We start from the raw sequence: 16,464 nt of genomic DNA, 5'->3' as shown, positions 1-16,464 counted from the left end.
GTTTCAGCATATCTGAAAACCTTTAAAAGTCATCATTTTAAAGGTTAAGGTAGAAAGAAAGTACCAAAATTATTTAAAGACAATATATTTTTAAAATTGTGTGAAAATAAACGTTTATTTGAAAAAAATAAAATAAAATAAAGCTCTAAAATTATCTGGCAAAATCACTACAGCATGAGTAAAAAAAATTCTGTGTTGACATTAAATTTTTTTGTGTTTGTGTAATATGAGGAATCTTTTTGAGATAAAATCTATTGAGAAATTCACGTTTTAAATCTGTAAACATTAGATAAAAAATAAGTTATCAAATGTCCATTTGAACCAAATTTAGGAAAACTGGGCCATTATTGAGTAAATATCAATTGAAAACACATTTTATGACCGTTCTTGAAGGAAATAGTTTTTTTAAAAGAAACTACACACCCCATAATATTTAAAAAAATATTTTTCCTTGTTTACTGTTTTAAAAAAGATGAAACCGATTTTTCTAAGTGTTCATTTTCCTAATTGGTTAAGTTTTTAATGGTTTAACTTATTTTAAAACGTTTATTCAGTTCAAAACAGACTACAGACTCCATAATATTTTAAAAATATTTATGCTTATTTACTTTGTACACAAAATTTTAATAAAAACAATATCCTTTCATCTAATTTATCAAAAAATATATTACATTTTTTCAACAGATAATTCAATTTGTTTGGACACTACATTTTTATCTTTTCTGTTTTTGACTCCTCCTCACATTGAAAAGTAAAGTTTAAAACTAAAGAAAAAATTTGACCAAAAATTCACTTTTAATATTATTTTTATACTTATATATTTATTTATACTGATATGCAGTTAAAAGAAAAATAATTCAACAAAAAGAAAAAGGATTGTATATAAAAAAGAATCTCATTTAAAAATTATTTGAGAATGACTGCATTTTTAACCTAAAATTAGTGGCGTACACATTAATTAAATGCATTTTTAAAAATATATAAAACTTTATGGTATTTTCTCAACAAAAAATACTTCATTTTAATTGCACATATCTAAGTGTAAAATAATTTATCTTTCGGAAAAGAAAATACAATCAATATAATTTGGACCAGTTTTATAAAGCTCTTGGCAATTTCTTTAAGAATTGAAACAGAAAATGATTATCCTTTATAATAGTCATTTATTGCTTTATACCGTGGTTGTCATATCTTATTCTGTGTCAGCGGGTCATGTGATGATAGTGTAAAGGCCTTCTTTGCAGTGGTTGTGGTTGGACAACCTCTAATCTTGAAGATTGCATGCTCACATGTAGAATAACAAGCATTGAGATAATGTACAAACACTACAAAACTCTACAATGGTGTGCAAACAACATAAAGTGATTATACACCTTTTGTATTTTGTTAAGAGTTCTTAGCATTTTTTGTCAGTAGTCTCTGTAGATATAAACAAAAGTGGTTACACTTTAAGTGCTCTGTAACAGAAGATGAACAACCTGAAGCAATTTAACACTAGTCCAAAATTATTGCCACTAATTGAGACGATAAAATCATACAAATATTCTGTTATATTAACATGTCTCAAAAGCGTCAAGTTTTTCAATATTAAAATTTCTAAAGCAAGAATGAACGTTGTGATTTTGAAGGGGGAAAATGATCAGACATCAAGGAATTTCTTCACACCATTTGAATGACATTTGCTACTACTGAAAGTGTGTTCAATTCGAAACTAGAAGACGAGAAAAGTTAGACGAGAGAAATGAAAGAAATGCTGCAAAAGCTCTGGTAGACAATCCAAAATTAATGGCGAAAGATATGAGTCATAGAATAAAAAAAATATTTTACATTTAACAAATTGAACATAAAACCCTTCATTAAACAAAATTGACATAGAAATAAAAGATTAAAGACCATTTGAAATAACATGTTTAAAAACAACAAAGTGTAATTGTTATTAACGAAATAAAAACTAGTTCAATTCTTAATGCAAGATAATATCTAAGAAAACGAATGGGAGGGAGATTTATGCAACAAAGCCAGCAACTTTGGTGGTGTACATATAATAGGAACTGCATAAAAACAATACTAGAAGAAAGAATTGATGGAAACAGAAATCTCAAAAATATTAATTTAATCTTCTGCCAGACGATGGAGAAAATTCTTAATACGGTAGTGCTCGTTGCCACACATTACATTTAATAAAGCAGTTTCTTATAGATATAAATGTTCAACATTTTGGAAGATTAGCCAGGACAAAGTTTTCATCTCGATAATTGAACTGTTATGGTAGAAACTGAAGAAACAAATCGTTCAAAGAAAACCACACAATTCTTTCAGCATTTTTGGATTTTTGCCAAAACCATTCAATGTTAAGTTAATTTTAAGTAATCATTCAAGCCACAGACAGCCAGACTAAAAGTACTAACTTGTTTTTTGTTTTTTTGTCCCTTGATGATCATAACATGGACCGAGAATAGTATATTGCTAATTACTCTCCATTTCGGGGTAAAATTAACAATTAGTTTAACAAAGTTATCTAAAATTTTTACATGCCACTGTATAAGATTTCAAATCCAGCCTATAAGGTTGCTATTTTATTTATATGAACAATATTTGTCAAAATTTTTAAATTTTACTTTTTAACTGTGTGACATGAGTTTAAAGCAAAAATGTTATCTAATAAGAATTTTTTGTGCAATCAACATAGTTTTATATACACTCTTATTCTAATTATATTTCTGACTTTTCCAACTCAGGAAATCTTAGTCTCTATCCTTTCTGACTCCTACATTTAAATGAAAATTTAAAAAGCTATAAAAAGGGGGAAATATATAAAAATAAGGAAATTGAGTAAAATTTGTTAAATATGACCTAAACCACCTTGCTTGATATATTGAGAAAGGCATAAATGCTGAAGTTTTTTTTTAATGGAAAGAGCAAAATTAAGAAGAGTTTAGTCAGAAAGCAAGATTTAAACAACAAATGACCTAAATAGAAGTGAGAAAATAATAAGATATTATCAGAATAGTATAAAAAAACAATCTTAATCAATATTTCAATCAGTTTCTTATAATTATTACTGCTAAAAAGAGCAAGAATGACATATTCCTTGATGAGATAATGATTCTTACATTAGACATAGTTTTAAGAATTAAATAATTTTTGTGAAAACTTTGGCTGTAGCTTGAGTACTACTTGTAAACCATTTTCTCTTGCTAAAGTATAAGATAAGAATGAAAATCATGAAATAGGAGAAGAGTCTTAAAAAGGAAAGATAAAGATTTAATTATAATAAAAATAAAACTATTATATTCAATTGGCTATTATTAAATAAATTCTCAAATATTTCTCATTAGCTTGATGTAACCAACATGACCAGGTTATGTTGAATTTCAGTCACTGATGCTTGGATGTTAGACAAAATACACATATTTCATTAAATCATTTTAAATGTATATATATATATATATATCTCAATATATATATATATCCCAAAATATATATATCTCAAAATAAATCATTTTAAATGTATATATATATCTCAATATATATATATATATATATATATATATATATTCCAAAATATATATATCTCAAAATAAATCATTTTAAATGTATATATATATATCTCAAAATAAAGCATTTTAAATATATATATATCTCCAAATAAATCATTTTAAATGTATATATATATCTCCAAATAAATCATTTTAAATGTATATATATATATATATATATATCAAGATAAAGCTCAATAAAAACATTGACATCTCATTTTAGTAAAGAATTATCAGGTCTCGTGTAATTTTCTTGTAACCAGCATCTCATTAGTCATGAACTTCAAAATTTAATGTGGTTTTTATTGAGAGTAGTCAAGGCAAGATTTCATTAATGTAATTGGATCTGAGAAGAAAAAATGTTTTTAGCACTGTTAACACTTTGATTTCTATGTTCAAAATTCGGAAACGTTCTGTTTTTAATTTATTTGTTCTATCTTTTTCACTTAATTTGAAAATTTAAAAACAAATAAAATGAAAACAGAACATAAAAAAACAGATGTATAAGAATGTGGAAGTTGTACCGATTGCAAAAAAAAAAGTATAGTGCAGAGACTCATAGTTTAAAGAATATTTAATTTAATTGTATTTTGTTCAATAGTTATTTTATCTAAGAATGTAAATATTTGATTTTTATAAAATCTATTTTTAGCTTTCGCCAAAGTTTTATTAATATCACAGTTTTGCTAAAAATATTCAGTTCTTTTTATCTGTAGTTTTTAAATGCATAATTGTATAACTTGTGAGGGAGGGGGATATATTCTTAGGATCTAAAAGTTTTCTAAGGTGATAAGTAGATATGTATGTGTGCTTCTTTACACATCGGATATCATGGGTTACATGCCACTGTACAAGATTCAAGCTAAAGAAATGACATTTGGAATCAGTATGATCTTGCAAATGTTTTAGCTTTATTTTAAATGATTAAAATTATATATAGAATAATTGCTTAGTTTTTTTTGTTAGTCATTTTGCTATTTAGCTAAATAAATATTTTTTTGTAAACAAATTATTCAAAGAACAATAGTTACACTATTACAGAATTAATGAAGGGAATACATAGGTAACAACAACAGTAACAACATTAATCACCATTGATGATATTTAAAATATTTTAATTGGGCACTGATTAGAGCAAACACTTAATTTTTATTCTGACTTGCCCAATCAGAAACAAACTCTCATTCAAGCAGAGCACTAGATCCTGAACTTTATAAAAGAGAGTGCTTGCCATTTTGCTATGAGAAGGCAAATTGCCCAACTCCTCCGTGTTTCTTCAACTAATGAAAAAATTACATGGTGACCTGCTAAACATATGTGAACTTATACCACTGCAATACACGCTTGCATAAAAACAACATATGCACTTGGCCTGCCTTTAGTACCTATGTACATATAAACTTTTTTTTCCAAGGAACATTCTCCTATTATTAACTCTTTTCTGTTCCCTATACCCAGAACATTTATTCTTCCTTTGATAAACTCTCCAACCTTTTTCCGTGTTCAAACTCCTCTATATCTACATGTTAACAAACATGACCAATAAAGTTGATATAAATTTTAGAATGAGACTTTGTCCTTAAATTTTCATGTCTTTTCTCAAGTTTTATTAGTTACCAGACTACCTGTAACCCATTGAGTCAGTATTTTGTTGTATATATGATCTAATGTAATCTAATATTATCATATCTATTTAATAACCTGACTAGTTCTTATTTGATAAAGCCTTTGTTGATTGAAATAAAGGCTAAGTCTTTTGGGCATGAGCTCTCCTACTTAAGATTTCTTACAGAAATTGTTATATCCTTTATGGATTAATATTCTCTCTATAATATAATCTGCTAGTATACACTAGAAAAAATATGCTCCACCCAGTTGCATATTTTCAAGTTGCATATTTAGCCTGGGAATGAACATATACTACACTGACCACTCAAAGAGGAGGTAATGACTGAAAGTATGATATAACAAACACTCCCCTCAAAAAAAGCAGTTAATGCTTGGGAGGATGATATTATGACAACAGAACAAAATGGAAAAAATAAACATGGAAGGATGGTATCATAAGGAACAAACATATCTGCCCCCCCCCCCACTGATCAGATAATACCTGGGAGGAAGACTCCCCCCCCCAAGGAGATAATAATGCTTGTGTGTATGGTATCAAGGCAACAGAAAATATACTGCACTACCCCCCCCCCCCTTTCAAAGTCATTAGGAAGATTGTCTAATGGCAACAGAACAGATATTATAACTTGGGTAATTGGTCAGATTTTCAGCAACTTCAAAACAAGAAAAACACTTTGCAAAAAATAACAAATATTCATTGGAACACATTCAGATATACAAAAAAGAGTTTATGTTGCTCTTTTATACATTTTCTATTTTCCTCATATCTCTTGTTTCAGAATTTGACATCCTGTTCTTCAAATCAAATGTCCTTGTTATCTTTTTTCCTGGAATCATATCTACAGAATGTATGATTACTATAGTTTGTCTTGGTTTGCTGCAACTATAACAACCATGGCCATCACCAAACCATTTTCACAATCTTCCGACTAGAGTACCCTTAACATAGTATAGACAGCAACCTTCAACTTATGCTTGGAATACTATGATTGAAATTAGATTCTTGAAGTGACCCAGTGTCTTTTACTTTTATTTGCTGATGACAAGATTGCTGTTTGATTCGCTCTTGTCACATCATAATAAAAGGATTATCTAATGTATCAGTAAAGAATTCAACTAGTTGCACTCGTACTGCTATATAATTGTTAGGAATAAAAATGAATTTTATTTTCAAAATGTTTTGAAATAGTAAATTGTTTGTCAACTTACAAAAAGCAAAACAACCCTCATCTTGACAGGTGTTCAAGCAAAAATGTTTATAACCTTATATTTTTTAAGTAGTTATTTGAAAAAACTTGGGTCTACATCTGGCTTAATCTTATTTTTGACATCTGTTACAAGTTTATAATTGAATTTGATGAAACTTTTTGCCTATTTCTAATATGACTTTGTAAGCTATAGAAAAAATGAATTTGTGAGCAAAGGACCAGTTTTCGACTGGAAATTGAACTTCAGTTTTAGAGCTGATTCTATCTCTACAAGCATTTAAAATATGAAACTTTAAAAGAAATAATTGTAACTTCTGTAGTTTTCTTTTGTCATAATACTAGCAGCAAAGCGGTCAACTTTGTTTAAAAGAATGCAAATATATAATGACCAATCAAAATAATTGTTCAAACATCTGCAACTGTTTTGATATTAAATGTAAGAAATGTAAAATCATAGTTTAATGTTGCAAACCAACAGCTAATGTTTTAAAATAGTTAAACCATTCTGACTTGATGAAACCATTATCAATCTCATGAATAAATGGAATCAAACATTTGGAGTACAAACAAGATTGAAAACAATTGATTCTATGATAAAATCAACTATCAATCAAAAGAATATTCTCCACTAAGAAACCATAGGAACACTTAAGGTATTTTATTTTTTGGGTTAAATTTTTATGAGATGTATATGTAGTCGTAATCTAACATATAAAGTTATCTGGCAAACTTCATCACATCTAAATAGCATTGCATCTTTCTTCCCAGAATGTGCTGCTGCCATCGCACACAGAAATCACTTTTTCCATAGCGACCAACGTAATAGATATACTGAGACTAAAGCTGCTTTCAGGAATGTCAGCAACCACTGTAAAAGAGTAATAAAAAATGCAAGAGAGCTATATGCTCAGTCCCTTAAATCCAAAGTAGCTGAGCAGCGGCTTGGTTCCCACCAGTTTTGGCAAATATCAAACAGGATCCTGAACAGAAGCGTGCATTCTATCCCAACCATCATCAATGGACCTGAGGTCATCTCGTCAGCATCAAACAAAGCCAAACTCTTTGCCAAGAACTTTGCAGCTACTTCTACCCTATGCGACGAAGGTCATCAACTCCCCGTATTTCCTCCTATAACAGACAACACGCTCTGCAACATACAAATATCTGTGCGTGATGTCGCCAAGCTAATCAAGAACCTTGATTCTAGTAAAGCAACTGGCCCTGACGGCATTCCAATGAAATTGCTTCAACCAGAACTTGCCCCCATACTTACAAAACTGTTTTAGCAGCTCTTAAAAAGAATTGCTTTCCAACAACCTGGAAAACCTCATCAGTATGCCCTATATTTAAGAATTCAGGTGATAAGTCATCTCCCTCTCAGTACAGACCAATAAGTTTCCTGTGCGTCATGAGTAAGTTGCTGCAATCCATATTAAATAAAGAAGTAGTCAACCTCAGCAGAAATAACCTTCTTAGTGACATGCAATATGGTTTCTGTTCTGCTAGATCTACAGCAGATATGCTAACAGTTATATCTCATAGGATTAGTAAATCTCTCAACAAAGGCTTTCTTTCTAGGGCAATTGCTCTTGACATATCAAAGGCCTTTGGTAAGGTATGGCATAAAGGCCTACTTCACAAGATTTCCAGCTACGGTATAACTGGAAATTTTTCCTCAATTATTAAATCATTTCTCTCTGATAGGCTCATAAGAGTAGTAGTTGATGGGCAGAAATCAGAAGCCCACAGTATTAATGCTGGTGTCCTTCAAGGGTCCATCCTGGGCCCAACTCTCTTCCTGATCTACATCAATGATCTCCCAAAACACATACTTAAATCATTCGTTGACATTTATGCTGATGACACTACCATCTATGACAACACATCAAAGGCCGTAAATGACAAAGTTCTCTCTCCTCTGATCTTAAGCGTGTGGTACAATGGGGGAAGAGGTGGCTGGTTACTTTTAATGCATCTAAAACCAAGCTTTATCTTTACATCATTAACGTTCTAATCCCCATCTGGCATCAATTGAAATGAATGGCTCTCGCCTTGGGGAGGCTCCATATTTTGACAAGCTTCTGGGATTGACCTTCACTCCTGATCTGTAATGGAACATGTACATCAAATCTGTTGCCAAGGTCGCTGGAAAAATGGTGGGATCCTTCTACCGCTCCAAGAGATATCTTACTGCTGATGCAATTCTCTATCTATATAAAAGCCAAATACGTCCAAGGATGGAGTACACCTGCCATATCTGGGCAGGAGCTGCTAAAAACAGCTTATCCTGCCTTGACAGAATACAAAATAGACTTCGTAGCCTTTTCTCTTCCCTGCTGCCTCTCTCCCACAGAAGGGACGTTGCAAGCCTGTCGTTGTTTTATTGTTATTTTCATGACAAGTGCTCATCTGAGCTCCAATATGTGCCCCCCCCTGCCAATCTTTCACAAAAAACACCCGTCTAGCTGAAACCACTGTCAATAATTTTCCCCACTCTTTATCTGTGCCTAAATCGAAACATAGATTCCATGAACAAAGCTTCTTTCTTAGAAGTGCACGCCTGTGGAACTCTCTTCCGTTTGCCTGTTCCCCACCTGACTACAACTTGGATGTCTTCAAGTCCAACATATACAAGTTCCTGTTGGACCCCCCCCCCTCCTTAAGTAAGACACTTTATCAGAGCTCCATTACTAGCGATTACTACGATATTATCCCATTGATTACTGTACACACAATAACCCTTATCCCCGAGTGGCCTCTGGGGCCTTGATAAGTGATAACTTCCTTGTAAAAAAAAAAAAAAAAAAAAAAAAAAAAATCTACCAAATCAATATTTGAATCTGCCTGATGTCTGAAGTATTGGAACTTCGATGCATGTTATTCACTTAATAAAAAAGGAATTCTAATCTATTTCATCAATCACATACTATATTCAGCCACATATATCTAACATAATAAATTCCACTATTTTCAGAAGCCAAGGAAAATAAATACTTATAAAATAATTAACTCCCTATAAATTAAAGATGTCTAATTGCTATACAGAAAAACTCTTCATTGAAATTTGTATTTAATCAGTGAAATAGATTGAAATTTCTTATGTGAACAACGCAAATTGAAAATTCCATACTTCACTCACCAGACAAAATCAAATGTCGCTTTGTCAGATATGCAATGTTATTTAGGTCTGTTGTTGAGAGTGCCATAAGATAGTTTTATATCTATATTTATCTTTGTCTGTCTTTTCCATTTTATTCCAGAAACTACTGAACTGGTCTGGCTGAAATTTTATATATGCGTTTGTTACGATCAGATGCGATTAACTAAGTATTACAGTATCTGTTGGGGGTAAAGTTAGGGATTCATAGGGATTAGTACAAGATAACCAAAAAAAGTTCAGTCCATTTTTTTTATAAGTCATTGAATGAAATTGAAATACATACGAAATGTGTGCAGTAATTGTTTTAAAAATTGGACAGTCAGAAGTAGAAACATCAAATGTTATAAAAAAACATGCGCACCATGCCCGACCATCAGTTCTAAACCAGGCAACTGTAAGAAGGATGAAAGTGTCTAGAGATCTCGTTTGGGGCTGTTTGCATTATGACTTCAAAGTGTGCTTATCAGCAACTCCAAGTCATTGCATATGTCAAGTGTTTGGGGATAGTGCTGTGGATTAACGCACTGTAAAGCATTGATTTAAAAAATTCAAGTGTGGTGAACTTGCAAGACAGTTTCGATATTTCTGGTGAAACAAACTTCACCTGCACCACCTTTGTAAGACATACAAACTGAGCAAGTAGGTTTTACAAGCGCTGTTGGAGGTCCACAAGAGACTATGAATGGCAGCCTACGCGTTGTTGCTTTCTTGTCATTATTCCACATCCTTATTCAATAGAGTGCTTACCAATGATGAAAAGCAGGTTGTATACGAAATTCCAAAGCCTTCCAAACATTGCTTGTTTCCTCAGGATGTTGTCCCTCACACTACAAGACAGTCTATACACCCATGCAAGATTATGCTTTGTGTCTGGTAGACATGTTGTCAATTGATTTATTATGAATGAATCAATGGGACCTATACCCGCAGCAATCATAATGTGTGCAACAGGCATTACATCAGAAGGAGCCAGGACTGGTGAATCACAAAGGTGTGCTTTTTCTCCATGACAATGCCAGGCCACAAGTCGCATGAGTAGTCAGAGATACTATACAGCAACTTGGGTGGAAGTCTTTCCTTATTCATCTTGGGCCATCTAATTATCACCTCTTCCACTCTCTTTGTGGAAAATCCTTCATCAATGAAGCAGACTTGTATTAAGCCTTCAGACTTCTTTGCATCCAAAACTTGCATTCTACTGCAATACGGATTGAACAACTGGAAACACATTGGCAAAAGATATTGAATGCCGATTGCTTTGAAGACTATAAATTACACAATGTTTTCTTTTTTCCTTTAAAAACACAGTACTTTTTGATTACCTTGTATTTCATTAAAAAATGAGCACAAATTTAACCATATTCAACCATCAATTTGGCATAAAGCGCTCATTCTAAATCAATGAGCTATAACTTTTACCTGTTTTTAATGGGTTAAAACATTTATTATTAGATAATAATCTTAGGTTCTTCAATTTTCCCTAGAAATGTGGCATAAACATGAAAATATAAATACTTCCAAGCAATGCTGGATCAGGACAGCTAGTAATATCAAATTTAATTAATCATGATTAATAATATAAAAAAAGTAATTCTATTAAATACAATATAAACTAATGCAATCATTTATAAATAATATTGCATACTGATTAAACTAGCAGAGAATATTTGTTTGTCCCATTTATTTATAGTTTGAACACAACTTCCTATCATCCTTCAAGAAAGGCAGAAAATTGCTTTGTTCCAGTCATTAAATTTTTTGTAGAGTTCAACCATTTAGAAGACTCCATGTAACCACTGAGCAAATAAGTCTAGTGCTGATATGTTCACTTTCACTGGAATAGCATCCTCACTGCAGAGATTCTTGTTGCATTCTGCACTTCTTTCATCTTAGTAATCCCCACATCCATTGCAAGGTAGTCAAAGCAGCTTACCAAAATGCCTCTTCCAGCAATCCAACTGTTTGAACAGATTGATTATTACCACTTTATCACTGGAGAGAAATGCTTTGTGGACATGTGACATTCTAGTTAATCTTGTGGTTCTGTCCTCTATGCAATGGCATGTCAGTGTGTATTCCTCTACATGCAAATTGTCTGCATGACCCAACAGACCCAGGAATTATGGATCTCTCACCAAGCATGCTTGTTCTACAAGCTCTAAAAATTTGCTCAGTTCAATAGTGGTCGCATGTGACAATGAGATGGAAAGCATAAAACCTACTTTTTGTGTGATACCATAATAACCATCTTTTTAATTTGTTGCAAATTTAAAAACACTAGCTCATTTTTGTTTATTAATTTATTTTGGGAAGAAAAAAATAATTGATACTAATGCTTTTTCATTTTTATCATTACAGTGATTACGTTGAGCTTTCATATTTTTTTCATTTATTACTTTTCTTTTATTTTTTAAGTGTGATATAAGGAAAACTCATTTTTACTAGAGAACATATTGAATTAATACTGGATAGCAAATAGATAAGTTTTGCATTCATTAAATGTGAGCTGTTTTTATGTGTCATGTTGATGTGAAAAAATTGAGAAAAAAAATTTTTGATTGTGTGAATATGACAGCATTTAAGAAAAAAATGAAAGTTGAAAAATGAAAAACCTAAACTTGAATTTCTGGAGCAAGATTGAGTTTACTAAGGGTTTTCCTGGACAGAAAAGTCAGCTAAACTATATAGAAAAGATAGCTCAGCAGAAGACAAAATCTCTAGAGTTAAATTTACGCTATAACAAATCTTGTGTCTTGACTATGAAAATGATCTACACAATCATACCTTTGTGAAATATAATTTTTTTGTGTTTCTATAACTACATTATTATATTTCTTTAGTCAAGTCTTGGCAGAAATGAAAGTTTTTATCTAGTTTCATCATAAACTGTTTTGGTAATATTTAAATATTGTAATTTATTATGTTTCTCTTAGGTATGAATGGAGCCGTGAGGGCTGTGGTTCGTATGGGGCTGTACCTTGGATGCAAAGTATACTTCATCAAGGAGGTAAGTTTTTGATTCTTGTTATATACCTATTAAAATTTGAATGTTTATAAGACCTTCTACAGAGTTATTTATGCAGTCGATAGGAAGTAATAATGTAAAATATGTCACAGAATATAAAGTGCTAATAATGCTATAATATTCTTGTAAAATATGAATATTTGATATTCCTTTTTTTCTTTTTTTAATTTTTATGATTTTAGTTGACCACATTTACACGAATGTATCATTCTCTGGGAATGTGGTGTCATCATCAATAACAAGCATGGCTGATGAAACGGTTTATTTCAGTAACATATACACTTATTAGTTTGTCGTAGATGAATATAGTGGTTAATGGCACAGACTGAGAACCTGAGAGTGGCAAGTTCCAATCTAGGTCATTCCATAGAAACACTTTCACCAAACGCACACTTGACTTGTGTCTAACTTCCTGGAAAGGAGGTAAATAAAAGATGAGTTTAAGAAACGCGTAATACGTCGGTGAAATAAAAAGAACTTTAGAAATACGCATGGAAGAATATAATTATTCTCATTTAATAAGTACACAAATTGTCTGGGTTGAAAATAGAACCTATATGAATGTGCTGAATATATTCTAATTTTGCAATTTAATATATTGAACTGTTTGCAATGATGTTGGTATTCTGAAAGTCAAGTACTACCTGAAAAATATCACTTGGAGTTTCTATAAGAAAAAACAAAAATACAATTAAATAACTTTCAAGCACTTCTAAAAGTACTGTTAAAATATATCATCATATGGTAAAAAAAATTGCTTGTATGGTTGATGTGCCATAAAACAATCCAAATCCCAATTCTAGAATGTGACTCAATCAGAAAAAGTCTGCTAGTGTTTGGAGACCATGCTCATGAAAAAGAGCAGTGAACAAAATGTATGTTTTGAAAGTTGTGCTAGAAAGAATTTTTCTAACATGGGCAGAATGAAATCACAAACTCTGGCCCTGCTGACAATAGATCCAAGGAAGATAACTCTAGTCCCACACATGTTTATAAGCAAATAAATTGTATATTTCATTTATAATTATACAGAGGCCCGACAATATTTTTTGAACACTTTGAAAAAAGTACTTCAAGGTGGTTATTAGTGCTAAAAAAACTTTTGAGATTGAAGTACATAGTTGAAGAGTGAAAGTCTACTCCTAGTGTAATCATTCTTTTAGTTTGGCTTTTATAATTTGAGTTTTTTCTGATTTTTGCAAAAACTTGTGTGACACTATTTTTTGGACATGACAAAAAATTCTATTTTATTAAGAGCTACATTCATATATATGTTGCTGTATGCAAATTTTCTGCTTGTACACTTAGCTGTCATCATTAGAATCGATTATCTGTTCTATTCTACTGGCAAGACAATTACGTTTAATGAGGTAAAATGCATTCAAAAGAAGTCATTTGTTTGGCACGGAAGAAGCGGGAAGATGGCCTCAGCATCAGAAGGATCACCATGGATTTGAAGCTGCCGAAATCAGCAGTCGAATACATGCTGAAGACAAACTCCAAGCAGAAAAAGAAGAGAGAATGGAAAAGATCAATTGGCAAGAGGACTGAAAGGAGAATGATGAGGACTGTGACACAGCTTTTGACATCTAGAGAAAAAGTTACAGCAAGAAAAGTTAAGGAGAAATGTGAATTAGATGTAAACGTCCAAACAGTACAAAGAATGCTGCATAGGATTGGTTTGAAGTATGCAAAGACTAAGAAAAAAATTACACTAACAAAGAAACACAAAGGAGCAAGGCTGGAGAGTGCTAAAAGTTGGTTAACAAAGTTCCAGCAAAAACCTAACAGCCAGCCATGGTTCTCTCCAGAATGTGCTGCTACCATTGCACACAGAAATCACTTTTTCCACTGCTTCCAACGTAATAGATGTATGGAAACTAAAGCCGCTTTCAGGACTGCTAGGAACCATTGAAAGAAAGTAATAAAGAATGCAAGAGGGTTGTATGCTCAGTCCGTCAAGTCCAAAGTAGTTTAGCAGTGGCTTGGTTCCCACCATTTTTGGCAAATAGCAAACAGAATCCTGAACAGAAGCATATGCTCTATCCCAACTATCATCAATGGACCTGAGGTAATCTCATCAGCATCAGACAAAGCCAAACTCTTTGCCAAGAACTTTGCAGCTAATTCTACCCTTTGCGACCAAGGCTACCAACCCCCAATATTTCCTCCTGTATCAGAAAACACGCTATGTGATATGCATATATCTGTACGTGATGTTGCCAAGCTAATCAAAAACCTTGATTCCAGTAAAGCAACCGGCCCTGACGGTATTCCAATTATAGTACTCAAAAAACTTCAACCAGAACTAGCGCCCATACTTACAAAACTGTTTAAATATTGTCTTAAGGAGAATTGCTTCCCATCACCCTGGAAAATCTCATCAGTATGCCCTGTATTTAAGAATTCAGGTGATTCATCTTCCTCTCAGTACAGACCAATAAGTCTCCTGTGCGTCATGAGTAAGTTGCTGGAATCTGTGTTAAATAGAGAAGTAATCAAGCATCTCAGCAAAAATAACCTTCTTAGTGACACTCAATATGGTTTCCGTTCTGCTAGATCTACAGCAGATGTGCTTACAGTTATATCTCATAGGATTAGCAAATCTCTCGACAGTGGCAACCTTTCTAGGGCAATTACTCTTGACATATCTAAGGGATTTGATAGGGTATGGCATGAAGGTTTACTTCACAAGATCTCTAGCTATGGTATAGCTGGAAATGTCTTCTCAATTATTATATCATTTCTTTCTGACAGGTTCATAAGAGTAGTAGTTGATGGGCAAAAATCAGAAGCTCACAGTATTAATGCTGGAGTCCCTCAGGGGTCAATCCTGGGCTCAACTCTTTTCCTGATCTACATTAATGATCTTCCAAATCACATCCTTACATCATTCGTAGAAATTTATGCTGATGACACTACTATCTATGGTAGCACATCTAAGACAGTAAACGACCAAGTTCTCTCCGATTCTCTCTCCTCTGATCTTGAGCACGTGGTACAATGGGGAAAGGAGTGGCTGATTACTTTTAATGCATCTAAAACCAAGCTTTTCTCTTTACATCATCAACGCTCTGATCCCCATCTGGCATCAATTGAAATGAATGGCTCTCGTCTTGAGGAGACCTCAAGTTTTGACAAGTTTCTGGGCTTGAACTTTACTTAAATGGAACACATACATCAAATCTGTTGCCAAGGCCGCTGGAAAAATGGTGGGATCTTTCTATCGATCCGGTAGATATCTCACTGCTGATACAATTCGCTATCTATATAAGAGCCAGGTACGTCCAAGGATGGAATACTGTTGCCACATCTGGGCAGGAGCTGCTAGAAAGGACTTGTCCTACCTTGATAGAGTTCAAAATAGACTTCGTAGCCTCGTAGGAGATATTCTTTTCTCTTCCCTGCAACCTCTATCTCACAGAAGAGATGTAGCGAGTTTGTCTTTGCTTTATCGTTATTTTCATGGCAAGTGCTTGACTTAGCTTCAGTCTATGGTCCCCCTTTTCACAAGAAACACTCGTCTAACTGAAAACACTATCAATAATTCCCCCCACTCTTTATCTGTGTCTAAACCTAAACGTAGATTCCATGAACAAAGCTTCTTTCTTAGAACTGCACGCCTGTGTAATTGTCTTCCGTTTTCCTGCTTTCCAGCTGACTACAATATGGTTGCCTTCAAGTCTACCATAAACAAGTTCTTGATGAGCCGTCCACTTAACAAATTTACTGAATTTCGATTACTTACGATTACTATATTGTCCAATTTCTACTGTACACTCTTTAACCCTTATTCTCGAGTGGCCTCTTGACCTTGATAAGTGATGATGCCTATGTAAAAAAAAAAAAAAAAAAAAAAAAATCCTTTTGTCAAAACTCATGAAAGAATGGATGGCTAAAGTG

General features: G+C 32.7%; 1 protein-coding gene across 5 annotated transcripts in view; it reads left to right on the top strand.

The window, feature by feature from the left end:
- LOC145296052 (ATP-dependent 6-phosphofructokinase-like) overlaps positions 1-16,464 on the top strand; it is a 224,438-nt gene that overhangs the window by 19,887 nt on the left and 188,087 nt on the right. For all 5 annotated transcript variants that reach the window (XM_080142108.1, XM_080142107.1, XM_080142111.1 and 2 more), the window contains exon 2: positions 12,470-12,543. In XM_080142108.1, the coding sequence (XP_079998234.1) occupies positions 12,470-12,543 (74 nt within the window). The remainder of the gene's footprint in view (positions 1-12,469; positions 12,544-16,464) is intronic.

The sequence above is a fragment of the Euprymna scolopes genome, chromosome 16 (assembly GCF_053919585.1).
Source record: "Euprymna scolopes isolate OS-2025 chromosome 16, ASM5391958v1, whole genome shotgun sequence".
Lineage (NCBI taxonomy): Eukaryota > Metazoa > Mollusca > Cephalopoda > Sepiida > Sepiolidae > Euprymna > Euprymna scolopes.
Note: the sequence above shows the minus strand (reverse complement) of the source record. Positions and strands in the feature narration are given on the sequence as shown.